The 25,492-nt window shown below is 48.4% G+C and overlaps 4 protein-coding genes across 5 annotated transcripts; all 4 read right to left on the bottom strand.

The window, feature by feature from the left end:
* Positions 1–1,866: 1,866 nt before the first annotated feature.
* LOC308475298 (olfactory receptor 51I2-like) lies at positions 1,867–2,814 on the bottom strand (the record flags this gene model as incomplete). Its single annotated transcript, XM_081002367.1, has 1 exon — positions 1,867–2,814. The coding sequence occupies one exon, from the start codon at positions 2,812–2,814 to the stop codon at positions 1,867–1,869; it is 948 nt and encodes a 315-aa protein (XP_080858493.1).
* A 3,906-nt stretch (positions 2,815–6,720) lies between these two features.
* On the bottom strand, positions 6,721–8,000 carry LOC308476315 (olfactory receptor 51I2-like; the record flags this gene model as incomplete). Its single annotated transcript, XM_081003854.1, has 2 exons — positions 6,721–7,272; positions 7,605–8,000. 2 exons carry the CDS (start codon positions 7,998–8,000, stop codon positions 6,721–6,723), a joined length of 948 nt encoding a protein of 315 aa, XP_080859980.1.
* A 4,505-nt stretch (positions 8,001–12,505) lies between these two features.
* On the bottom strand, positions 12,506–16,713 carry LOC308475305 (olfactory receptor 51I1-like). Of its 2 annotated transcripts, XM_081002375.1 has the most exons (3): positions 16,650–16,708; positions 15,397–15,479; positions 12,506–13,618 (listed from the first exon to the last, which is right to left on the bottom strand). In XM_081002375.1, exon 3 carries the CDS (start codon positions 13,589–13,591, stop codon positions 12,659–12,661), a length of 933 nt encoding a protein of 310 aa, XP_080858501.1. In that variant the 5' UTR covers positions 13,592–13,618; positions 15,397–15,479; positions 16,650–16,708; the 3' UTR covers positions 12,506–12,658. The 2 variants fall into 2 exon arrangements, with proteins under 2 accessions (XP_080858501.1, XP_080858502.1); XM_081002376.1 differs by lacking the exon at positions 15,397–15,479 and having other exon boundaries at positions 12,506–13,650; positions 16,650–16,713.
* A 4,767-nt stretch (positions 16,714–21,480) lies between these two features.
* On the bottom strand, positions 21,481–23,865 carry LOC308475376 (hemoglobin subunit beta-2-like). Its single transcript, XM_081002495.1, has 3 exons — positions 23,703–23,865; positions 23,337–23,559; positions 21,481–21,752 (listed from the first exon to the last, which is right to left on the bottom strand). Exons 1-3 carry the CDS (start codon positions 23,792–23,794, stop codon positions 21,624–21,626), a joined length of 444 nt encoding a protein of 147 aa, XP_080858621.1. The 5' UTR covers positions 23,795–23,865; the 3' UTR covers positions 21,481–21,623.
* Positions 23,866–25,492: the final 1,627 nt, after the last annotated feature.

Below are 25,492 nucleotides of genomic sequence, written 5' to 3'. Positions count from 1 at the left end.
GTGAAGCAGTGGAATTCCAGCCTTTTATTGCCTGGTTTACAAACATTTTAAGGAGTGGTTATGTGGAGTGCTTAACTGACAGCAACACTTTACATTTAGTTACATGCAAAAAACTTCATGCCATTCTCTGGTCCACGGGCCTAAATGGGTTTGCCAAGACTCCCTGTTGGGCCATGAGGCTGAATAAGCCACCTGTCCATGTTTGACATCAGGTGCAGGGCAGGTAAAGATGCAGCTATGCCAAAAGGAGGCTTGACAGACCCTGCTGACAGACCTCCTGTGCAAAGCCCCACAGAGCCTCTTGTCAGCGCTCACAAACTTATTACGTCTATTAGTTTACCCTCCCTTCTTCCTAAGGTCCCAGGATAGGTTACAACATTGAAACACAATATTTCAAAAATAAATTAAAACAACCTTCAATTTCACACTTATTATGCTATTTTTGTGATATACAAACGACATGAGAAAACTTGGTATACACTTATTTGTAGAACATCATTCTTGTTCCTAAAACCAAATAACAACAACCACCACCTCCAGTTCTTTTGCCTTTGCCTGCACAGTCTGAGTTCACAATATTTGGGCAGAAGCAGGACGCCTGGTATCAACGGTGAGACATCTGGGTGGGATGGAGCAGAGTAGATGTGGGAGAAAGGGAAAGTGGCTCTGAGACGGGTTTCTTGGAAGTAAAAGCAGCAGTGCTGGGATTGGTGTGTGTGGCTCATGAAAGGGAAAAGGAGAAGCCAGGGAGTTCGAGCTAAGGCAGGAAGAAGCCCAAAATGGAACTGAGCACCAGAAACTTAAGCTGGAGGAGCTGAGATGGGTGGCAGATTTGGGACAGGCAAGAGGGGTGCAAGGAGGCCTTGTTGTTGATGCAAAGACATCGCCCGGGTTCAAGAAGGGAGATAATATTGAAGCCCTTCTCCTCAGTTTTGAATTTTGATTTTAAAATCCCTGATGCTGAGTGTATAATTACCCCAGATCTCAGTTTAATTTAATGCAGAGACAATGCAAGGCCTGTGAAGAAATTGACAAGCATCGCATCTCGCCCAGAGATTATTTTTTGGGAATTAAAAACAAATTCTGAAGATGTACCTAGCAACACATCTCAATGATTGGGACCAGAACCTGCAGCACCTCCTATCTGCCCACAGAGAGGAAGGCCAAGAGAGCCCTGGCTTCAGTCCTTTCTAATGACTTTATGGCTGCAACATAAGAGGTCTTTTTTTATATATAATAATATTTATTAGTTTTCCAACAAATTAAACACAACACTACAAAAAACCAAAAAAGAAAAAAACATACGACAATACAATACAATACACACACACACAAAAAACACACACACTGCAAAACACTAACATACATCTAATAAAACAAAACAAAAACCATTTAAAACACAATCCAATTTCAATATCTTATCTTTCTTTCACTAATTTCCACGACCTCCTCTCACCTCCCTTTTTGTATTCCACTTCTATTAATTGTTTCAGCAACATATGAGGTCTTTTGGACATTGTCGAAGATATGTGGGAAGTATTATTATTAAATTTATATACCACCCTACACTCGCAGGTCTCAGTAGATGTTCAGAAGCTGATGCTTCCACAGAGTCAGGCCATGTGATCCAATGCACAGACCCTCCGCAGAACACTCCTTTCTAGTACCATTTCACAATGACATGATGCACAACAAGTAAAGAATAGAAATACGAGCTTGTAACGAATCTACTCTGTGTGTGGATGTGCTTTAAAAAACGCCAGTAACTTTGGAAAAGAGGGAAAACAAAATGGTCACTCAACTTCACTCTGCTGAGCTTGAGAAGCCATAAATGCTCTTGAGGATATCGCAACACACTTTAACACTTCAGATCAGTCTCTGTTGAGACAAAAACCTGCCAAAGGCCTTGCGGATCTCTTTGGTTTTGATGCTGTAGATGATGGGGTTCAGAATGGGAGGAACCAGGAGATAGATGTTGGCCATTAGAGAGTGCAGCATTGGAGAATTATGCCTGCCAAACCTGTGCGCCATGGAAACACCGATCATTGGGGTGTAATAGAGCACGACAGCACAGATGTGGGAAACGCAGGTGTTCAGGGCCTTGAAACGGCCTTCCTTGGAGGCCATGCTCAGCACGGTCTTGAGGATCATCACGTAGGACAAGACGATGCACAAGGAATCAAGGCCAAATGTGGAGAGCACAACAAACAGACCAGTTTGGTTATTGATGGTTGTGTCTGCACAGGGGAGCTGGATTAAATTGGGGTGCAGACAGTAAGGATGAGCAAGCACATTGGACCTGCAAAACGGCAACCTCCTCAGGAGTAGAGGCAGTGGGGTCATCAGGAGAATGCTCCTCAAGGCAATCCCTGATCCCAACAAAATGATCCTAAGGTTTGTCAGGATGGTGGTGTATTGCAGAGGGTTGTAAATGGCTATGAAGCGGTCCAGGGCCATCGCCCAGAGGACCCCTGAATCCATGATGGAGAAGCAGTGGATGAAGAACATCTGGCTGAGGCACGCATCCAGCCCAATCTCCCTGGCATCAAACAGGAAGACGCCCAGCACTGTGGGGAGGGTAGAGAGGGAGACCCCCAGCTCACTCACAGCCAGCATGCAGAGGAAGAGATACATGGGCTTGTGGAGGCTCTGATCCTTCACAATCACTAGGAGAACAACGCCATTCCCCAAGACAGCAACCGCATAGGCAAAGCAGAAAGGGATGGAGACCCCAATATTTCTGGCCTGCAGCCCTGGGATGCCAGTGAGAAGGACTGTGGGGTGGAGGAAGCTTTGGTTACTGAGCAGCTCCATGGTGAGTGATCAAGTTCTCCCATCCAGCCGCACCTGGATGGACATAAGGAAAGAAAAATACACCAGGATCTACATGGGAGCCTTCGGTGCTTTGGTTCTGCATTTTTGGCATGTCCATACCGTTCATGAGCTATATTTATTTTGATCTTATTTATTTGGTAGCTCACCTTTTGGTCACACACACACACAACCCCCCCCCCCAAATAATAATAATTAAAGAACCCACACAGTGACAGCAATTCATATTGAAGCATCACAAAGAACTGTCTTTTTAAAAACTCAATAAATCTAGCACTTTTGGGGGGAAAGATGCTTGTTTGTTTGCACTACATTTGGACACCTCTTAACATATTTTAACCAAACCTTGCAGGATGGTTCCTGAGATTAAGGAGCGGGTTTTCATCTATGGTTGAATACCATAGACCAAAGAGCCATCACATGGAAGGTGGGGCAAGCTTGGTTTCTGCTGCTCCAGAAGGGAGGACCTGAATCAATGGATTCAAATGACAACGAAGGAGATTCAAACTAATACTTCAGAAGAACTTTCTGGTGGTAAGAGCTGTTCAGCTGTGGAATGGATGACCTCAAAGGTGGTGGACTCTCCTTCATGGGAGGTTTATAAGGACACCTTCTCCCCAACATACTAATTTTCTACATTTCAGAATGTCTTTTAAGAGATGGAGGACTTTGGGCACATTTGATCTTCCACCTGCTTCAGAATGGCCATCTTTGACAATTATGGCATACTCTATACAAGGCTGTCCATTATAGGAATTGAATCTTGGAGCAATATCCCCAAAGCCAGAAGGAAGTTTGTGGCAACCTTCTCTGATGAAGAGCAAGTTTCAAACTGGAAAATAAAAAGACCCACCTGAATGGAATCTCCTTGGTCTCTGCTGGTGGTTAGGAGAGAGATCCAGTTCTGCCAGAGACTCTGCGGCAGAAAGATTTATGCTGCTTTATTGGGAATCCCTAGAGGAGGAGGAGATGAGACTCTTTGTCAGCAGCTTGCAGAGACCCCAAGGGGCACCAACCCAAAGGAGACTCTTCTGATGCTGAGCACCTTCCTTCCTCAACAGAGCAGGTTGCAGCAGCTGCAGCAGCAAAAACAGCAGCCAAGGGTGTGGACCAATTTTGTGTTTGTGTGTGGCAAGGGAGAAAACGATAGAGGAGGAGAATGACAAGAAGAGAAGAGAATAACAGTGGGATTCTAGGTATTTATAATCTGTTCGTAATTAAAAATGTGAGGTAATGTGAGGTGATTAATTACCAGAAATACACTTGCTGGCATCCATCTGTCTTGAGAGACAATGGAGTGCGCCTATGGGGTGAAGGCAAGCCACTGTGTTAGCAGCACCAAAATGACCTCCTCGGGGTGCAAGCCTGGACAGTGTGTACGGAGGTCCTGAGCTACCCAGACGACAACACCTTTTCAGACTTGCTTGTTGTTGTTGTTGTTTAGTCATTTAGTCGTGTCTGCCTCTTCGTGCCCCCCTGGACCAGAGCACGCCAGGCACTCCTGTCTTCCACTGCCTCCCGCAGTCTAACTCATGCTGGTAGCTTCGACAACACTGTCCAACCATCTCGTCCTCCGTCGTCCCCTTCTCCTTGCGCCCTCCATCTTTCCCAACATCAGGGTCTTTTCCAGGGAGTCTTCTCTTCTCATGAGGTGGCCAAAGTCTTGGAGCCTCAGCTTCAGGATCTGTCCTTCCAGTGAGCACTCAGGGCTGATTTCCTTCAGAATGGATCGGTTTGATCTTCTTGCAGTCCATGGGACTCTCAAGAGTCTCCTCCAGCAGCATAATTCAAAAGCATCAATTATTTGGCGATCAGCCTTCTTTATGGTCCAGCTCTCACTTCCTCGGACTTGCTAATGTGGTCCAAAGGAAAGCAGAGCAAAATGATGGCACCAGCTTGGCTGCAGGAGTTGTCGGAAAAAGGAGTACAAGGTGCCACCCAACTGTCTTAGGGACTCCAGATTCGTGTGAGGTTTACTCTTGAGCCTTTTCCTCTCCTGAAGATGTCCCTCAAGGCAGCAGAGGTTTAAGAACAGAGTTTTCCTTCTCCTAGATGCGCTGCCTTCCCAGGTGGGTGAACCCTGCCTGCCCTTCTCTTCCCTCTACAGCATGTGCAGCTATATTTTGCCCACTGTGGGGCTTGAACCCCTGTCCCTGAGATTAAGAGTCTTGCGCTCTACCAACTGAATTTGCGTAAGCCGCCTTGAGTCTCAGTCTGGGGAAAAGGTGGGATATAAAGAAATAAAACAAGAACAAAAAAATAAGTGAGCAAAAGTAGGTGTCATAGGTCATCGGATATTATTGGGACAGCAAGTGAGTAACAGTTAGTGCCCCCACCTGTCAACCTTGGCCCACAGAGCTGGGAGGGGTGATAAGCATCCAGCCCACTGACCAGATCCAATTCCTTCAACCCTGATGTAATGATGAGTAACTGATATGCCTTATTCTAGGGTCTGCTTACCCAAACTGTTATTTCTTAGCCCCTAAAGTGAGCCCCTAAAGAGACCCAGTGTGGTGTAGTGGTTAAGAGCGGTAGTCTCGTAATCTGGTCAACTGGGTTCGCTTCCCCGCTCCTCCACATGCAGCTGCTGGGTGACCTTGGGCCAGTCACACTTCTCTGAAGTCTCTCAGCCCCACTCACCTCACAAAGTGTTTGTTGTGGGGGAGGAAGGGAAAGGAGAATGTGAGCCGCTTTGAGACTCCTTAAGGGGAGTGAAAGGTGGGATGTCAAGTCCAAACTCCTCTTCTCCTCCTTCTCCTTCTCCTTCTCCTTCTCCTTCTCCTTCTCCTTCTCCTTCTCCTTCTCCTTCTCCTTCTCCTTCTCCTTCTCCTTCTCCTTCTCCTTCTCCTTCTCCTAAATGAACCCACTTCTTATTACAAAAGCATCCAGAGCAATATTCTCTTGATGGAATTTTGGCCAAAATCCATGCAGTGAATATTTGGACACCCACCTAGGAACACTTCACAAGTAAAACCTTATATGGCCTTAAACTGTGGGGAACTGAGAGTTTGGTTACAATTAAAACAAGAAGGACTGCAAACTGCTTTATCATTTATTGGCAAAGAACCCAGTCAGATGGGTGGGGTGCAAATAATTAAATTATTATTGTTATTATTATTATCTTGTCTACATGTGAAATGCCTGTGATGTCGCAGAGCAAGCTGGCCAGTGTGGGGATGATTGTGGAGTGGGGAGTGGGGTCCCACAGAGAACTCCTCCACCTCTTCTCCCTTGGTTGTGGTTGCAGCACCAAGAGAAACCAAGCTTGGGACACAGTTGCCCTACCTTGCAGTCCAGAAGGTGAATGCCAGGAAAGAGAAGGGAGGGAGGGAGGGGAAACACGGTGTGGGGCAGGAGCTGGAGCCCAAACCCCCAAGCTCCAGTCCAACAAATGGTCATCACACTGTATCCAATCTCCTAGAGGCAGCAGCCCCTGAGGAACAAAATGCAGAACTAAACTGTGACAACAAACCTGTACAAACATAGATAAAGGAAGATACTCCTTCTGTGTGTGCTTGTGCTTGTGTGTTCCAGAAATACCAATAGATTCTGCAAATGTGCACAACAAAATGTTCATTCATCTACAGTGGTACCTCTGGTTAAGTACTTAATTCGTTCCGGAGGTCCATACTTAACCTGAAACTGTTCTTAACCTGAAGCACCACTTTAGCTAATGGGGCCTCCTGCTGCTGCCGTGCCGCTGGAGCATGATTTCTGTTCTCATCCTGAAGCAAAGTTCTTAACCTGAAGCACTATTTCTGGGTTAGTGGAGTCTGTAACCTGAAGCGTATGTAACCTGAAGTGTATGTAACCCGAGGTACCACTGTACTGAACTGGAGAAGCCATAAACCCTATTGGGGATGACATTGAGCTCTTTGCCATTCCAGATCAGAACTTCCGTAGAGACAAAAATCTGCCCAGGGCTTTGCGGATGTCTTTGGTTTTGATGCTGTAGATGATGGGGTTCAGAATCGGAGGAACCAGGAGGTAGATGTTGGCCATCACCGAGGGCAGCATTGGAGAATCGTGCTTGCCAAACCTGTGTGCAATAGCCAAACCAATCACGGGAGTGTAATAGAGCACAACAGCACAGATGTGGGAGACGCAGGTGTTCAAGGCTTTCAGATGCCCTTTCTGGGAGGTTATGTTCAGCACGGTCTTGAGAATCATCACATAGGACAAGAGGATACACAAGGAATCAAGGCCAAATGTGGAAATGACATAAAACAGGCCAGTCTGGCTGTTGACTGTTGTGTCTGCGCATGGAAGCCGGGTTAAATCGGGGTGCATGCAGTAAGGGTGAGCGAGCAGATTGGACCTGCAGAATGGCAGCCTCCTTAGCAGAACAGGCAGTGGGGCCATCAGGAGACCACTTCTCATGGCAATCCCTAATCCTATCCACATAATCCTAAAGTTTGTCAGGATGGTGTTTGTTATGCACTGAGTTGAATAGGATCCAAACTGCAGCAGTCTGATTGGTCCTAGAACAATAGGATCCAAATTGCAGCAGTCTGATTGGTCCTAGAACAATGCAGCAGTATGATTGGTTGGCAGGAACCACCCAATCATGCTCCAGATATAAGTGAATCCACAACCTGATTGGCTTACAGTAGAATTCCAGAATTAGCCAAGCATGTGCAGCCCATTGTGTAAATAATGTATATAAAGCAGATACTGTGAGGGGACATTCATTCATTCCTCCTCACCACTATGAGCTGAATAAAGAGCATGAAATCACTTTGTGACTCTGAGTATATTTCAGTGTTGTATTGCAGTGGGTTGTAAACGGCTATGAAGCGGTCCAGGGCCATCGCCCAGAGGACCCCTGACTCCATGCTGGAGAAGCAGTGGATGAAGAACATCTGGCCAAGACACGCATCCAGCCCAATCTCTTTAGCATCAAACAGGAAGGTGCTCAGCACTGTAGGAAGGGTAGACAGGGAGACCCCCAGCTCACTCACAGCCAGCATGCAGAGGAAGAGGTACATGGGCTTGTGGAGGCTCCGATCCTTCATGATCACTAGGAGAACAACGCTATTCCCCAAAAGAGCAGCAACATAGATGAAGCAGAAAGAGATGGAGACACCAATATTTCTGGCCGACACTCCTGGGATGCCAGCAAGGTGGACCATGGGGTGGAGGAAGCTTTGGTTACTGAGTGGTTCCATGAACAAGAATATTCCCACAACCTGCATGTACGTAAATGCAATGGTTAATACAGCAGCTGGATTTCCTGATTTCAGCCTTTTTATGGAGCAGCTAGTCAGTATCTAAAATCCATGGTGTGATATCCCAGCCTGCGTTTCAAAGCAAGGAACCCAAAACAAAAGAAGGCACAGGAACAAATGTCAATCTTTTCTCCTTCGTCCTGTAACTTCTTGGGTTCTGTTTTGTTTGTGTGTGTGAATGCAGGAGGGACTTTTCTGCAGATGGCAGCCAACCACCTTGGATTTGGGGTCTTATATCTTGATGGAGTTGACAGATCTATTCTTTCAGAATCCGCAAATCAGATCTTACTTTATGGCTGTGCAGAACTTTGGGGAGGTTCCACTTTCACTACAAAAGGGCAAGTGAAAAAATATTTAAATCCCACTCTTTGACATTTTTTATACATGGCTATAAAGACTCACGCCTCGCCCCACCCCCACCCTGCCGCTGTAGCACCCTGCTTGTGGTTAACGCTTAGCTGGAATGAAATATTCAACGCAGCAATAGAGAAATTAAAATAATAATTTATTTATCAGACAAATAAATGATAGGCACAGTGGTATATGGTTACCAAAGCTCTGCCCCCTCCAGCCCTGATGGCCAGCACTTATATTTCCTCAGCCCAGCCCCCTTGCTCCTCCTTTGGCTGCCTCTGTCCAATCAGCCTGGTTGAAATTCCTATTGGCTGTTTGCTAGAACCAATCATAAAAGATACACCCATTTCCTATTACCTTTTATGGGAGACAAAGAGCTATATTTCCTTCTATCCATAAATGGCAGACAAGTAGCCATATATCTTACATTTGCCTCGACAAGGCACCTTAATTACCAGATCACCTTTTGCCCCTGTTGCCCCTGCATTCCAAAACAAATGGCTCATGGTATTAAATTCTTTCTAAACAGAGATCTTGGGTTCACATTCTCACACACCATCAATGAAATAAGAATTTAACATAAGAATCTAACATTTCTTACTTTCTAAATCCTTTGCATAATTACATTAAGCCAACAAATCTCATACATAACATAGCTTTTTAGAAGAAAAGGCCTTTGCAAAGTAAAAAAGGAACTCAGTAAAAACAGCTTCAAAAGAAGCCTCTTCAGTTTACACCCTCCTTTCCCAGCCAGCTGCTTTTCCCATTAGCTCTTCCCAAAATTTATTGCCCTTAATATGGCTAGAGTCTGATGGGAGGCACATGGTACTATTTTCTGTTAAACAGTAAATCTTACTATTTACCAACTCTTAATTAGTGTTTTTGCAGCTTGATTGTATTCTGAAATATCTAGGGTCAGTGTAACATTTGCTCCCAGCCTGTAATTCCCTTTTACAACTTTGAGAAACTTGTCTCCTGCTACTGCTATAAATCAGGGGGGGGGGGGGCTTGTTCAGGAGAGCAGGAAGATAAACAACTGCCAAAGTACTTAGCCAGCTGGTTTCTGCCTGACATGAAACATACAAACATTTGCAAATATATCTTTAAGCTCATTTTAAAATACAGGCCTTGATCAGATGCCTCACTGCAACCTCTGCTGAGTGGAAGGTGAAAATCTCTACTCTTGTGCTGCCAGTTATGCAACCTTTCACAAATGAGTGGAAAGATATAAAAATGCCAAGATGGAAGGGGGCAAAAATGTTCACAAAATGCGTCATCCTATCGTTTCAGTCCTAATTTCTTTTTTGTTTTGTTTTGTTATGGAACAGCATAAATCTTCTTCTACAATGAAGAAGAAGAAGAGGAGTTTGGATTTGATATCCCGCCTTTCACTCCCCTTCAGGAGTCTCAAAGCGGCTAACAATCTCCTTTCCCTTCCTTCCCCACAACAAACACTCTGTGAGGTGAGTGGGGCTGAGAGACTTCAAAGAAGTGTGACTGGCCCAAGGTCACCCAGCAGCTGCATGTGGAGGAGCGGGGAAGCGAACCCAGTTCACCAGATTACGAGACTACCGCTCTTAACCACTACACCACACTGGCTCTCGCAGAAATCTCCTCTCCCACCCACTCACCTCTGGCCTTCATTCAGTGCAGGGCTCCATGGATCCTGCCCTTTGCTCCTTGCTGTTCCAAATCTGCAGAAGCCTCTCCTTCACACAGCAGGTCTGCGGGTGGCAAAGGCCAGGCTCCCAGGCAGAAGCCACTTATATGGGGCCTGTTTTCTCCCTTTCCTGGGAGGAGCCTCTACAGACTGAGAGAGACCAGCCTCTGACCAGTGAGGCAGCCCCACCCTTTGCAGTTGCTCTGCTTAGCCTCACCCTGGGGGAGCTCACAGCAGATGAGACCTGGGGGACCATCACACTCCTGCTCTCCGGGGGAGCGACAATTAGCCAGGGGCAAATCTGCCCATTTTACTCTCTCTCTCTCTGCTTCTCCTTTTTCCGATCTTACATTCACTTCTCCACATTTCCATATTAGTTTCCTTTTTAAAAAATCATAATGAAAGTTCATGAGCACTTCAGTGTGAACCTTGTCTCACACACATGTTCTTTGCCTAATCCACACACTTTTTTTCCAAAGCAGCTTTCACTAACATAATATACTCTTACATTCCTTTACTCATTACCGGTAATTCGCATCTTTGTGACTATTACTGCGGGGGAGAACTGCACTTCAAGATCCGGAGAACTGCAAATTTCAGCTTTGTTTTGATCCATGTATGGTTTCAGGAAATGTGGATTATGTAAAATCACCTTTAAGTATGAACTGGATCCTCTTTCTTTGGATCAAAGAGATAAATTCAGCAGCATTTTTTGAGCTCAGGTGATCAGTTCTTGCAAAGAACTACTAAAAGTCATGAACCCCACTCAAAGTCAGGAGCTCCCCGTGCTTCGGGCGTCAGGCTGCCGACCCAAGCCTCGCGCGCTCGGTGGGACCTCCTGCCGGGCGCGCAAGGCTTGCGGACACTCGCCGGGGCTGCAGGCTGCTGCCTGCAAGCCTTGTGAGCCCGCGGGAACTCCAACCGGGCTTGCAAGGCTTGCGGATAGTTTCCTGAAGCCTGGAGAGCGAGAGGGGTCGGTGCGCACCGATGCCTCTCGCTCTCCAGGCTTCAGCGAAAGCCTGCATTCGCCCCATAGGACGCACACACATTTCCCCTTCATTTTTGGAGGGGAAAAAGTGCGTCCTATGGAGCGAAAAATACGGTAATTGCTGCTGGAGTTGTCTCGCTTCTTTGGGAGAGACCCAACCATCACACCCACTGGCACTGAGCCTTGACTGGCTTAAGAAACAATTGTAATTAAGTACTATATAGAAATTGCCTAAATGAATATGCATCACAGGTAAACAGAGCCTTTGTGTTTAGAGGCCATACCTCTAAAGACCAGGCGTGTAGGAAGAAAAACCTTTGCCCCATCATGCACAGTGCTGGAGAAGCTTTACGGGGTTTCAGCCAAGACACCTTTCCAGCCTAGCCTGGAGGTGCCAAGATTAGAACCCAAGACCTTCTGTAATGCTCCGCCACAGAGCTGGAGGCCAGAGGAAGGGATGCAGGGACACCCAGAGAGCATCCAGCCTTCCAAAAAATATTCACAATTATGTCTCAGTATGTGAACACTCATTCATTTATTCATTCATTTTGTTTTTTTATTACATTAATGTGCTATCTTTTCCTCCGAGGAGATCAAAGAAGTGTGCATGGTTTTCCCCCTCCCCATTTTTGAGGTCTTTAAGCAGAGGCTTGACAACCATATGTCAGGAGTGCTCTGATGGTGTTTCCTGCTTGGCAGGCGGTTGGACTCGATGGCCCTTGTGGTCTCTTCCAACTCTATGATTCTATGATTCTATGATTCTATTTTATTCTCACAACAACCCGGCGAGGGAGGTTAGGCTGAGAGAGGCAGTGACTGTTTTTTTAATTTCTATTGGTAATATTCCTAATAATAATAATAAAACACAAGACCACTGTTCATGTACGCAATCACGGCAGCAAGAATACTTGTAGCAAGAAGCTGGAAATGTGAAACAGCACCAACAGTAACAGATTGGCAAGCGCTTATGATAGAATATCTCCAATTAGCAAAGCTGACCGGAAAAGTCAGGGGGGCCTCAAACCAGAAAGCATAGGGAGAATGGAAAATATTCAAGGAATATATAAGATTATACTGTAAAAATGATATCATCCTAGCAGAACTGGAATGATACTTGTGTACAATAAATAAATGGATTAATCATCTTAGCGGAATGTATGAAAAAAGATATAAAACAAAACTGTGTGATAAAATCATGGCAACAGAAAAAGTATAATGAGAACGATTGGAAGTTTCTTACAGAAAACTTTATTGGATAAGACATGATGTTGTATAAAAATTTGGTTCTTTCTTTATAATTTCTTTTTCTTTTTTATTCACCTCCTTAAATTCTTTCTTTTTCTTTTTTTGTACTTAACTTTGTTATACTTACCTTTGTTGTATGATTGTATTTTAAAACAAGGGAGAGAGGGAGAGAAAGAGAGAGAGAGAGAGAGAGAGAGAGAGAGAGAGAGAGAGAGAGAGAGAGGCAGTGACCAACCCCCAAAGGTCAGCTTTGTGGCCAAGTGGGGGAGATTTGAACCCTGGTCCCTCCCAGGTCCTAGACAGATGCGCTAAGACTTGCCACACCACGCCTGTTCGATTTGCGTTTGCCGCTCATGAAAATATCTTGACAATTCCCTTCCGGATCTCTTTGGTTTTGACGCTGTAGATGATGGGGTTGAGCAGCGGGGGGACGAAGAGGTAGACGTTGGACATCATGATGTGGACCACGGGAGGGGCGCCCTTCCCAAATCTGTGCAGGACGGAGACGGCGATGATGGGGACGTAGAATGAGAGGACCGCGCAGATGTGCGAGACGCAGGTGTTGAGGGCCTTGCGCCGCTGCTCCCGGGACGCGATGCTCAAGACGGTCTTCAGGATCATGGCGTAGGATAGAACAATGAAGGTGGAGTCCAGGCCGTAGGTGAAGAGGACGGCGAAGAAGCCGTAGATGTTGTTGACGGTGATGTCGGCACACGCCAGGCGCATCATGTCCGGGTGGAGGCAGTAGGAGTGGGACAGGACGTTGGACTTGCAAATGGGCAGACGCTTGATGAGGAACGGGAAGGGGAAGAGCATGACGGTGCTCTTCAGGACGATGGCCAAGCCGATCCGGGCAATCCGGGGGTTGGTCAAGGTGGACGAGTAGCGGAGAGGGTTGCAGATGGCGACGAAGCGGTCGAAGGACATGGCTAGCAGGATCCCTGACTCCATGAAGGAGAAGGAGTGGAGGAAGAACATCTGGGCCAGGCAAGCATCGAAGAGGACGTCACTGAGGCCAAAGCAGAAGATGGCCAGGACCGTTGGGAGGGTGGAGAGGGAAACCCCCAAATCGTTGAAGGATAGCATGCACAGAAAGAAATACATGGGCTCGTGGAGCCGCTGGTCCCTCCTGACGATGGCGAGGATGGTGCAGTTGCCAGCGATGGAGGCGGCGTACAGCAAGCAGAAGGGGATGGCAATCCACATGTGGAACTGCTCCAGGCCTGGGAAGCCGGTGAGGTGGAAGGTGGCAGGCTGGAAGCGGGTGAGGTTGAGCTCTTCCATGCGCCCCTTCGTGGGCTTTGGATTTCCCTGGAAAGGAAACAAGAAGGACCAGGAGGCTTCTGGCCACAGGACAAGGGAGAGGGAAGCACATGGCAGGAGAGGAGAGGAGAGAGAGGGAAGACTCCATCAGTGAGCTGCTGAGAAGAAGGTCAAGTGGGAAACACTGGAGTAACTGCTGCAAGGGTCTAAAATGTAAAGACAAGGGAAGTCAAGAGAAAATCAGAGTGGAAATCCAGGGATGGAAGGAAGGAAGGAAGGAAGGAAGGAAGGAAGGAAGGAAGGAAGGAAGGAAGGTGCACTGAGTGGTAGGGGTGGCACTGGGGGGATACAGGGCCCTGGAGCCACTGTGCAATCTCCCCCCAAAAAGCTCAACAACTGTGGGCAATCTCTCCACCCCAGGCGCCAGTGGGGTTTGCTACACTGATGCTCCTCTGCTCCAAATCTAGAGATGGGGCATGAAAATGACCAGAAGCTCTCACAGCAGATAAAGATGGGTAGCCGTGTTGGTCTGCCATAGTCGAAGTAAAAAATTCTTTCCTGTAGCACCTTAAAGACCAACTAAGTTAGTTCTTGGTATAAGCTTTCGTGTGCATGCACACGAAAGTGTATCTGAAGAAGTGTGCATGCACACGAAAGCTTATACCAAGAACTAACTTAGTTGGTCTTTAAGGTGCTACAGGAAAGAATTTTTTACAGCAGATAAAGACAGTGTATTGAAAACCATAGACTAGGGACAAAGAATCACAGAATTGTAGGGTTGGAAAGGTTCCCAAGAGTCACCTCACTCAACCCACTGCAATGTAGGAATCACAGCCAAAGCTGTGAGGGACGGCCACCCAACCTCTGCTTTAGAACTTCCACCGAACGACAGTGTGGGATTTACATATAAGTGAAACAAGCTATAGCTATAGCCCCACTCTCTTGAGGGACCCCAAAAAAATTAAAGAAAAAAACAACTGGATGTACATTTCCAAAATATAAGATAAAAAACAAATAAAATGAAACCTACATACAGCAACCGTGTTTTGTGTTGTGTAGGCTCCTCTGATGTTAGCAATGGCCCCCGCCTGCTAGCCTGCTCCCTCAAATATCACTGGTTTGCTCCTTTCTATATATAGGGTGCCTAAATTCTGCATGGGCTGGTTGCAGGGCAACATGTGCAAATGGCTTTAGATAACTATTAGGTCCATAGATTACCATATAGCATATACGAGTATTTCGAAAGAACGATGTCAATCAACATTTGATGATCTCCTTCTACTGGTCCACAATATAAAGTGTCCTTTCATACTGCATCACGGTGTGGTACACTGGTTTGACACCAACTGATAGGAAGTGCCTACAGAGGATGGTGAATACAGCACAAGATATTATGGGCTGTCCCGTGAATCCGCTGGATGAAATAGCGGGAGAACGTTGCCTCAGGAGAGTGAGGAAAATTCTCAGGGATGATTCACACCCTGGCTGGCACTTTCTTGATCGCCTGCCCTCAGGCAGAAGATATAGAAGCATGGTTAGTTGCACCAACAGGGTAAAGAACAGCTTTTATCCACGGGCTGTTAGGCTGCTGAATGAAAAGATAACAACAGGGCAACTGACTTTTGGGTTTGGTGGGTGGGTGTCAGTAAATGAGGGCAATTAAGACTAAGAGAGCTGAGTGGGGGGTGCTCATGTAATCTCACTGTATACAAGTTGTACAAGTGACAATCAAGTATTTCAATATTTCAATTTCAAAATTCAACACAAAAAACAGTGACTATTTGTTGTTGACAAAGGACAGCTGGACATATAAAGGGCCCCATTACCTTCAGGAGCTTAGGGCCTCATCAAACCTAAATCCAGCTCTGGTCCATGACCTTCCTCAGAGGTCCATTCCACTGTCCAGAGGCTCTTACTATCAGAGTGCTCTCTCTCTGTGTGAGAGGGAGGTGGGACCCCGTTAGCCAAAGTAGCACAACACTGGCCTCCACGGGCCACTGGCCAAGCACAGCATAAGGTGTTTAGGACTTGACCGTAAAGCTGAACCACATAGCCAGAGCATTTCCCAGTGGTTTTCACGCCAAAAAGGTAGACGTGGAACTGAAGAGGGCTGCTAGCGCTTGTGAACCTGGAAACCTGCATTTTTCTGTCCATCAGCCAGGAGGTGGCAGTAGATAGCAGGCGGTTGAAGACAAATCCAGCCACATCCACTCAGCCGAACAGATCTGCTTTTTCTTAAAAGTGGATTTAGTGGGAGGGAATAGGCAAGTCTGGGTGCTGGTGGACAGGTGGGGGTGGGGGTGCCACTACAGCTCAGTGGTGAGGGTTTTGAGCAGAGCAGAGATTGCACGGCCATCAAGCATGGATGCTTTAGCTGAGATTCCTGCATCTCAGTGGGTCAGACTAAATGACCCTTGGTGTCCCTTCCAACCCTACTGTTCTATAATCCTATCACCATTGCCGGAGAGGAGTTGATTACTGATCTGTCGTAGATCATTCTAGCCACAGGTCAGGAGAAGCAAACAACTAAATGATATACAATCAGTTGAAGAAAATGTTCCAATTAACATTTGTAATAGGGCGAAAAATACGGTAGTTCATTCCGGAGGTCTGTTCTTAACCTGAAGCACCACTCTAGCTAATGGGGCCTCCTGCTGCTGCCGTGCCACCAGAGCACAATTTCTGTTCTCATCCTGAAGCAAAGTTCTTAACCTAAGGTAATTTTTCTGGGTTAGCGGAGTCTGTAACCTGAAGTGTATGTAGCCCAAAGTACCACTGTACTTAAACAACAAAACGAACTGGGCTCCTTGGCAGGTTTTGAATAAACATACACAAACTTTTTATTGGTAATATAGAGATAGATAAATTAAGAATCTTTACAATTTTATAATATGCAGAGAATAACATGTGCTGAAAACCAGAGAGAGGAGCTGAGGGAAGTCTGGGGGGTGGGTTTTTCTTTTTTGGGGAGGGGGAGGGAAAAATGAGGGGGGATGAGGATGATAAATTGCTATGTTGAAATTCCTAATAAAAAATATTCCAAAAAAAAAAAAAAAAAAAGGAGAAGCAAACAACTCACCTTCCTCTACTGTTCCCTACAGTTCAGGAAGGAGAAAATGATTATTCCACCCTCAGGAGGCAGTTGAGGGGTTTGGTTTGGAATTGATAATAATAAAAATATTAGGGCAATGAACTTCAGGCAGCTGCTTGCAGGTGATAAGTGTAGAACCCAGCGACACACACACCCCGCCCTCCTGACAGCTGGAGAAGAAATTCTAGAACGGTAGAATTTCAGAGCTGGAAGGGAAGCAAAGAGTCATATAGACCCTGCAATGCAGGACCCACAGCTGACTGAGGACTGCAACGCCCCATCCCTTGAAGGCACAAATTGTCCAAAGGCTAAGACAGCATCTCTCAGCATCTGTGGGGGCTCCGTAAAGGGGCACAGTCAGTCACACCCACATTTCTGGGTTGGGGGGCAGCTCACCCTGATCTGCACAGTAGCCTTGGTTGGAGGGAGGAGGGGAAAAGGCACCGCCTGTTTCTGAATCCTCAGCCTCATATGGAGGGGGCTCCAGAGGACATCTAGTCCTACCCCCTGCAATGCATGAATCCTACCCACAGCGGTCTCTGGGTGGGCTTGAACCACCAACCTTCTGGTTAACACCCAGGATCTCTGGCCCATTGTGCCACATAGGACTTTCCCTCCACAGCCCAGAGGGGAGCCCACCCCACGGCTTGAGAAGCAGCAGAGCTTGGGTCGGCCAGTGCTCAGGGAGAGCAAAGGCAGGAGGCGGCCTTCTCTTGGCTCTTGGAGGTGAGAGACGTGGGTTTTTGGGGGGGCACAGCTAAATCTGCAAGAGCAGCTTAACTGAAGCTCCCTTCCAAGGGTGAAACCCACCAGCTGCCTCCAGATGCTGAGCAGAGATGAGCTGAGGGACTGGACAGCTAGCAACCATCTTTGGAAGAGATCATTTGGGCAGATGCCTCTTCTTTTCCCAGCATAGAAGGGATGGATAGCCATCAGCCTCTGCTTAGAAACCTCCAAGGAAGGAGAGCCCACCCCTTCTGGTTCTTATCCCCAGAAAGTCGATGTTTATTCAGATCCTCCTTTCTCATCATTTGAATCCCTGGCGACAACATGGAGCTGGGCACGTTTAGCCTGGAGAAGAGGAGGTTAAGGGGTGATATGATAGCCATGTTCAAATATATAAAATGATGTCACATAGAGGAGGGAGAAAGGTTGTTTTCTGCTGCTCCAGAGAAGCGGACACGGAGCAATGGATCCAAACTACAAGAAAGAAGATTCCACCTAAACATTAGGAAGAACTTCCTGACAGTAAGAGCTGTTCGACAGTGGAATTTGCTGCCAAGGAGTGTGGTGGAGTCTCCTTCTTTGGAGGTCTTTAAGCAGAGGCTTGACAACCATATGTCAGGAGTGCTCTGATGGTGTTTCCTGCTTGGCAGGGGGTTGGACTCGATGGCCCTTGTGGTCTCTTCCAACTCTAGGATTCTATGAACATGGGCCTGGCCAGACCCATTGTGGCAGAGGAGGAACTCAGCTGCAGGTCTGGTGGTGGTGGGTTCCTCATTCCCTCACTGCAGGGGTTGGACTAGATGACTCTTGGGCTCCCTTCCAACTCTACAATTCTAGGATCCTATCCTTCAGCATCCGCTCCCATACCTGGAAGGTTGAGCACCCCACTCCACCTTTGCCGGGAAAGTCTCTGCTGCCTGTCCTGAGCCCTTCCTTCTTTGTCTGCTGCAGGAGAGACCAAAGGGGCAGCTGTGAGGAAGCTCTTATGCACAGGCTCACCTGGCGGTGCTCCAGGGGCTCTGGGGCTGCTGCTGCTGCTGCTGCTGCCCCACATGGGACCACCCTGGAGCCCAGAGTTTAGAGGGTGCTAAGAATAAACTTGCAGGATTCTTTTTAAAACAACAACCACACCTACGGGCAGGGATCTCTAGCCCCAGTGCTGCAGAGTTTTCTTTGAAGCAGCTGTATGAGAACTGACACCTGGTCCTAAGCTTAGAAATGCAGGGGTGGCAATTCTCACATTTCGATTCCATGCATAGATCCACGTTAGTGCACCCAGTCAAAGGAGTCTGGTCTGCTTTGTCGTCATCAAATGTCAGGTTCTGCACTTCAGCAGAAAGAACCAGATGCACGGATATAGGATGGGGGAGAACTGGCTTACTCCCAGTACGTTTCCGAGCACAATTCAAAGTGTTGGTGCTGACCTTTAAAGCCCTAAACAGCCTCCGCCCAGTATACCTGAAGGAGCGTCTCCACCCCCACCATTCTACCCGGACACTGAGGTCCAGTGCCGAGGGCCTCGCTGCGAGAAGCCAAGTTACAGGGAACCAGGCAGAGGGCCTTCTCTGTAGTGGCACCCGCCCTGTGGAACGCCCTCCCACCAGATGTCAAAGAGAACAACAACTTTTAGAAGACATCTGAAGGCAGCCCTGTTCAGGGAAGCTTTTAATGTTTGATGCATTACTGTATTTTAATATTTTGTTGAAAGCTTCCCAGAGTGGCTGGGGAAACCCAGCCATGTGGGCAGGGTATAAATAATAAATTATTATTATTATTATTATTATTATTGCTGCAGTACATGTGAAAAGGATCTAGGAGTCTTGGTGGAGCACAAGCTCAACATGAGTCAACAGTGTGATGCAGCAGCAAAAAAAGGGAATGCTATTCTTGGCTGCATCCACAGAAGTCTAGCATCCAGATGAAGGGAAGTCATAGTCCCACTCTCTTCTGCCTCAGTCAGACCACACCTGGAATGCTGCATCCAGTTCTGGGCACTACAATTTAAGAAGGATGTTGACCAGTTGGAAGGTGTGCAGAGGAGGGGGACCAAGACGATCGAGAGTCTGGAAACCAAGACTAAGGGGAGCAGTTGAAAGAGCTGGGGGTTTTTAAGCAGAGGTTGGATTCGTTGGCTGTGAATCCTGCATTCTTTAGCTGTGACTCTACCATTCTACAGTTCTGTGAGAGAGCCCTTGGCACAGCCAGGAGCTGCTTGCACATGCACGAGAGGCACATTGCCTTGTGTCAAGGTCATCATAATCACGCAGGAGGAGTGTGAGGTGCAGATGTTGCCAGATATCCGCCCGCAAGGGTCTTTATCTCTGAAACAGCCTGCTTGGTTCTCTCCCTGCTGCCCCACCCCAAGTGGAACATGGGGGTGGGGGTGGGGGTGGGGGAGCGGGGGTTATTGGTTTGCGCGTGTTTTTCTTGTTTCTATCATGCACTTCATGTTTGTATGTTGTGAACCTCCCCGAGATGGGTTGGTGAAGGGCAGTATAGTAATATTGATAATAAAGAATGTTTCGTATTTGCTGCTCTTCCTTGTGGTCTTCTCTGGGGCAATGGGAGAGGGAATCAAGGCCCCCACCCCACAAGATCTCTTAGTCCTGCAAAAGGGCAACAGGTGCCCAGCCTTTCCACCCACAGCCGGCTGCTCAGTTACTCTGCACATGCTCAGGGGAACTCTAGCTCTCAGTCCTTTGGATAGGAGACTCTAGCAATGAATTATGGTTTGCACGGCAGACACTCAGCATTTCACAAAGCTGTTCACATGTCTCACCCAGTGAGGGGGGCAAGAGAATGCAGCCACGTCACTGAGGAGGAGGGTGCATGGCTGGGAGACCCCCAGAGACCTGGTCCTCTTGGATGAGTAGAAGTTCATTTGATACATTTATATATATCCCAGCTTTCTCTCCAAGCAGCTCAAGCTGGTGTAGATGCTTCTCCTCCTCACAACAACAGCCCTGTGATGTAGATGAGGCTGAAAGGCAATGGCTGTGCCCCCCCCCCCCCAGCAGAGATCACATCCAGGGAGCTTTGTGCTAGTGGGCATTCAAAGCCAGCTCCTAGTCCAGTAGACCTGAAGGAGCGTCTCCACCTCCATCGTTCTGCCCGGACACTGAGGTCCAGCTCCGAGGGCCTTCTGGCGGTTCCCTCACTGCAAGAAGCCAAGTTACAGGGAACCAGGCAGAGGGCCTTCTCGGTGGTGGCACCCGCCCTGTGGAACGCCCTCCCACCAGATGTCAAGGAAATAAATAACTGTCTGACTTTTAGAAGACATCTGAAGGCAGCCCTGTTTAGGGAAGCTTTTAATGTTTTATTCTGTTTTTAGTGTTCTATTGGGAGCCGCCCAGAGTGGCTGGGGAAACCCAGACAGATGGGCGGGGTATAAATAATAAATTATTATTATTATTATTACTAGTCCGACACCCTAATCACTACACCACTCTGTCTCTTAATGACTCTCTTTGCGTAGTCTTCCTCACACGCCAGGACTGGGCCTCACAGCACAACAAGTAGATCCTGGGGCTTCCTGGAGGGGCACCCCCCCCCCCCCAAGGATGCTGCAAAGGGCTGGAAAACACGCAGAGACCCCAGAAGGAGAACTCGGCCACCTGATGGGGCAGCTCAACTTGGCCAGGCTACAACTCTCTCTGCAATGTATAGGGGGGGGGGTGTCCTTAAACCTCAACTCCCTGGAGGTGGGACCTGCCATTCAGGAATGCCACCGCCCCGTGTAATTGTGTTGAGTGTGCAGTGCGGGACTTTGGGATTAAGGGGGGGGGGGGCTTCGAAGAACGCTGGCTTATATTCCATCAAGCTCCCTTGTGCAACCAGATTTTTTGGGGGGGGGGGGGATTCTTGCAAGCAGCCAATAAGACAAGCCCCCTCTCCAACCCTTTGGGGGCCTTTTGGCAAGGATTCAATGACAGGCAGCATCTCATGGAACCTCCAAGTCCAAAGATACCTAGATTCCTGGGTTTGGTCACTGAGAGAGCAGGCTCTTACGTCCTGCAAGGGTCACCTCTCCCGTCCTCCCACCCCCACCCCACAAAGCCCCCCCACCCCACAAAGACACACAGGAGCCGGCTCGTCTTGCAGGGAGTGACGTTTATTAGCTAGTGGCCCCGCGTGGGGGGTCTGGCAGGGGGCTTCCCCGCGAGGGAAGGCGCTGGCGGTGCTGGTGGCGTCGGCGACCGGGCGGCCGCGAGGCAGCTGGCCCTGGTCGAGGGTCGCTCAGTGGTAGTGGCGGCTCAGAGCGTGTGACACCACGTTGCCGAGCTTCTGGAAGGCGGCGTGGGCGGTCGGAGTGAACTCCTTCCCGAAGTGGGAGGCCAAGACGATCAGGAGCATGTTGATCAAGAGCTGCAAGAGAAGAGAGGCGCTCAGTGGAGACCGCGAAGGGGAAGGGAGCCGAGCGGGGGGGGGGGCACAGCCAGGCAGCCGGGGGGCAAAGGGTCGGGATTCGGGCGGGGCGCCCCCTTCTGCCCCCCACCATTCCTCAGAGGCTGCCATGACGGTGCCACGCGTGGATTTCGCCGGGCAGGCTCTGCCACGGGGTTTGGAAAGGGCGTGGGTGCTGGAGGTGGGGGTCTCGAAGCCCAGAGGGTTCCAGGCTTGAGCAGGGCCGAGTCACAACCAGCCCCCCATAGAACTTTAGATTTCTTTCTTTCTTTTCCAAATTCAACACCCATATTCATTTTCTAACATAAACCCATTACATCATTAACTAAATTAAAGTATACCTAATTACTCTAAACTTCTCTTTGCTGTATACAAATATGACACAGTTAGAAATTTTAGGTTAAAGCTTTCATATTATAAATAATATTTCAAATTCCCCTATGCGCCCCCCCCAGTTCCCCTTCACCCATGTGTGATCTCAATTTTTTATTTTTATTTTCACTTCTTCCGTCTTGTTGTGTTGTTATAATTTAATCATTGTTCAATTAATTCTTTTATTATTTCCTTGCTTACCCCTGCATGTTTTGCACATTAATATTCCAGTTCCGGAACCATATTTTTTCATGTATTCCTTCACTCCCTCCCACTCTTTAATTATTCTCTGATTTGAATGGCCTCTAATAGTTGCCGTCAATTTTGCCATTTCCACAAACTCATAGAGTTTATTTTGCCATTCTAATAATGATGGTATTTTCTCCCCCTTCCAGTTCTTTGCAATCAGTATACTGGCCGCTGCTGTTGCATAAAGGAATACATTTTTTCTTATCTCTTGGAATATCATTTGATATTAGGCCTAACGAAAAAGCCTCTGGCTTTTTGGCAAATGAAATCTTGAATATTTTTTTTCAGCTCCACATCTACCTCATTCCAAAATTTCCTTACAATTTTACATCCCCACCATGTATGATAAAAGGTTCCCACCTCCCTCTTACATCTCCAGCATAACACCCATAGAACTTTAGAATTGTAGAGCTGGAAGGCCGCCTCCAAGGGTCATCTAGTCCACACCCAAAATGCAGGGATTGCTGCTAAAGAAGCCCTGGCAGAAGCCGTCCAACCCTCTGATTAAAGACCTCCTGTGAATGATAGAATCATTGGATTGCAGAGTTGGAAGGAAAGCCAAGAGTCATTCCACCCGACACCTAAAGCACTCTGCTCTGTGGCTCCACATTTTGCAGCCAGTTTGCAAAGAAAAAGACAGTTCAGAAAAGTTTTGTTGACAAAGACAATTTCCCTCCCAACTCTGCAGTTCTATGATTCTCCTTGCTGCTCTGCTGAACGTTAAGGAGTGGCCTGAGGGCCTCCGGCTTCTTGGCCAGGAAATACCGGCAAGTGGTCTGGATGGGTGCTTATCTCCTCACCCACATGCCTCCTGCTCCCTTCTCCTGGTCTCCACAGAGGGGAACTCAGGCACCCTCTTCCCTGCCACCCACCCTGTGCGGAGACGCCACTCTGGGCAGCCCTTTGGGGAGATGGGGGCCTCACCTTGAAGTTCTCAGGGTCCACGTGGAGCTTGTTGCAGTGCAGCTCACTCAGATTGGCAAAAGTGGACTTGATGTTATCGAGGTTCTTGATGGCTTCTCCGAAGGAGGCCATGACCACCTTGCCGTGCGCCTTGACCCTGGGGTTGCCCATGATGGCGGCAGGGCTGGAGAGGTTGCCAAACTGAGCAAAGAGCCTCTGGCACCAGGGGTACACCACCAGCAAGCTGGAAAGAAGGAGAGAGAACAAGAGAGAGAGAGAGAGAGAGAGAGAGAGAGAGAGAGAGAGAGAGAGGTGGTCATCTTGGCTGAAGAACACACGCCTGCCCTGTCCCAAGTGGGAGAGTGGAGGGGAGGGGTGCAGGTTTACCAGCCAAGGGCCTCGGCCCCAATCACGGCCACGTCGCTTTTGCTCCAGATCTGGGTGATGATCTCCCTCTCTTCTGTGGCCCAATGCACCATGGTGGCTGGCTGAGGGTTAGGTACTTTGCTTGGCTGCTGGGCGAAACCTTCTGGGCGAAGCTGAAGCCTCTTCCACGGCTGGAGCCTTTTATACCCTGGGCCAAAGCTGCGGCTCCTCCTCCTTGTATGGGCGGGGCCATACTTGGCCAGAGGTTGGGTGGTCTGGCTCAGTGGGGCCGAGCCAAAGCAGGGTGGCAGCCAGCCCTGGGGTGGGGCTACATAGGCCAGGCAGGAGGCCCCAGATAGCTGCCCTCTCTCCCTCTCCCTCTCCCTCTCCCTCTCTCTGCCTCTGAGAGTTGGAAGATTCAGGACAGAGGTGAAGAAAGTCCTTCTTCGCACAACACAGAGTTAAACTGCAGAACTCCCTCCCACGAGAGGCAACCACCAACCTGGATTGCTTTGACAGAGGACTGGGCAAGATTCAGGCTATCAGTGGCTCCTAGCCAGGATGGCTCTGCTCTGACTGCACAATGGGCATCTTGCTGGCCCCTGTGAGAAGAGGGTCCTGGACCAGATGGATCCAGCAAGCTCTTCTTAGTTCTTACAGGAGGCCTCCCATGGTCCTCTCCGTGGGGTGAGGTTCATCCCAGCCCTTGGGAGTCTCGGAGGTCAGGGCTGAGGGCTGGCACCACTGGGAGAGGTTGCATACAACTTGACCTCTCCAGGTCGTCTAGTCCAACCCCTGTTCTGGGCAAAGCAGGGGGGTGTCAGCAGTGGAGAGATTGGGGCTACAGACCCTTCCTCCTCTTTAATCAGAGACTATCTACGTCTTATCTACCTAACACAAGGACATCAGAAGAGGTTGCTGGATCAGGCCAATGGGCCGCCTAGTCCAGCATCCTGTTCTCACAGGCAGATGCCTCTCTTGGGACCTGAGCACCAGAGCAACCCTCTCCCCTCCTGCCAGCAGCTGGTCTTCAGAAGCATTGCTACCGCATCCTGTGGAGGCAGCGCACAGCCATCCCAGATCACAGCCATGGGCAGCTCTCTCCTCCGCCATGAATTTGCCCAATCCTCTTTCAAAGCCACCCAGGTTGGAGGCCACCACTGCCTCCTGTGGGGGGGAGTTCCACAGATTAACTCTGTGTCTTGTGAAGGAGTCCTTCCTTTCGCCTGTCCGGAATCTTCCAACCCTCAGCTTCACTGGAGGCCCCTGAGTTCTGGCGTTGGGAGAGATGGACGAAGGCTTTCCTCTCTCGCTTTTCCCAAGGCCATGCAGAACTGCGCAAACTCCTTGCCCGCCTTGCCTCTGAGCTAGAAAACCCCAAACTAGAAAACTTGTTGATTAGAAGATTTGTATGAGATTGTATGGGGGAAATACGGAATAACAGATACAACTTTGCTTAAAATGTATATAGGAAGTGCAGTGTAAGCGATGGAAGTCAGTCAATGAAATTTTATTATTGAGATAAAAGGTAAAGGTACCCCTGACCATTAGGTCCAGTTGTGACCGACTCTGGGGTTGCGGCGCTCGTCTCGCTTTATTGGCTGGGTCATGTGGCCAGCAGGACTAAGCCGCTTCTGGTGAACCAGAGCAGCGCACGGAAATGCCATTTACCTTGCCACCAGAGCGGTACCTATTTATCTACTTGCACTTGACGTGTTTTCAAACTGCTAGGTGGGCAGGAGCTGGGACTGAGCAATGGAAGCTCACCCCTTCGCAGGGATTCAAACCGCCGGCCTTCTGATCGGCAAGCC

Source organism: Podarcis pityusensis (assembly GCF_964106645.2).
Source record: "Podarcis pityusensis genome assembly, chromosome: 4".
Lineage (NCBI taxonomy): Eukaryota > Metazoa > Chordata > Lepidosauria > Squamata > Lacertidae > Podarcis > Podarcis pityusensis.
The sequence above is the reverse complement of the archived record's forward strand: the minus strand, read 5'-3'. Positions and strand labels throughout refer to the sequence as shown.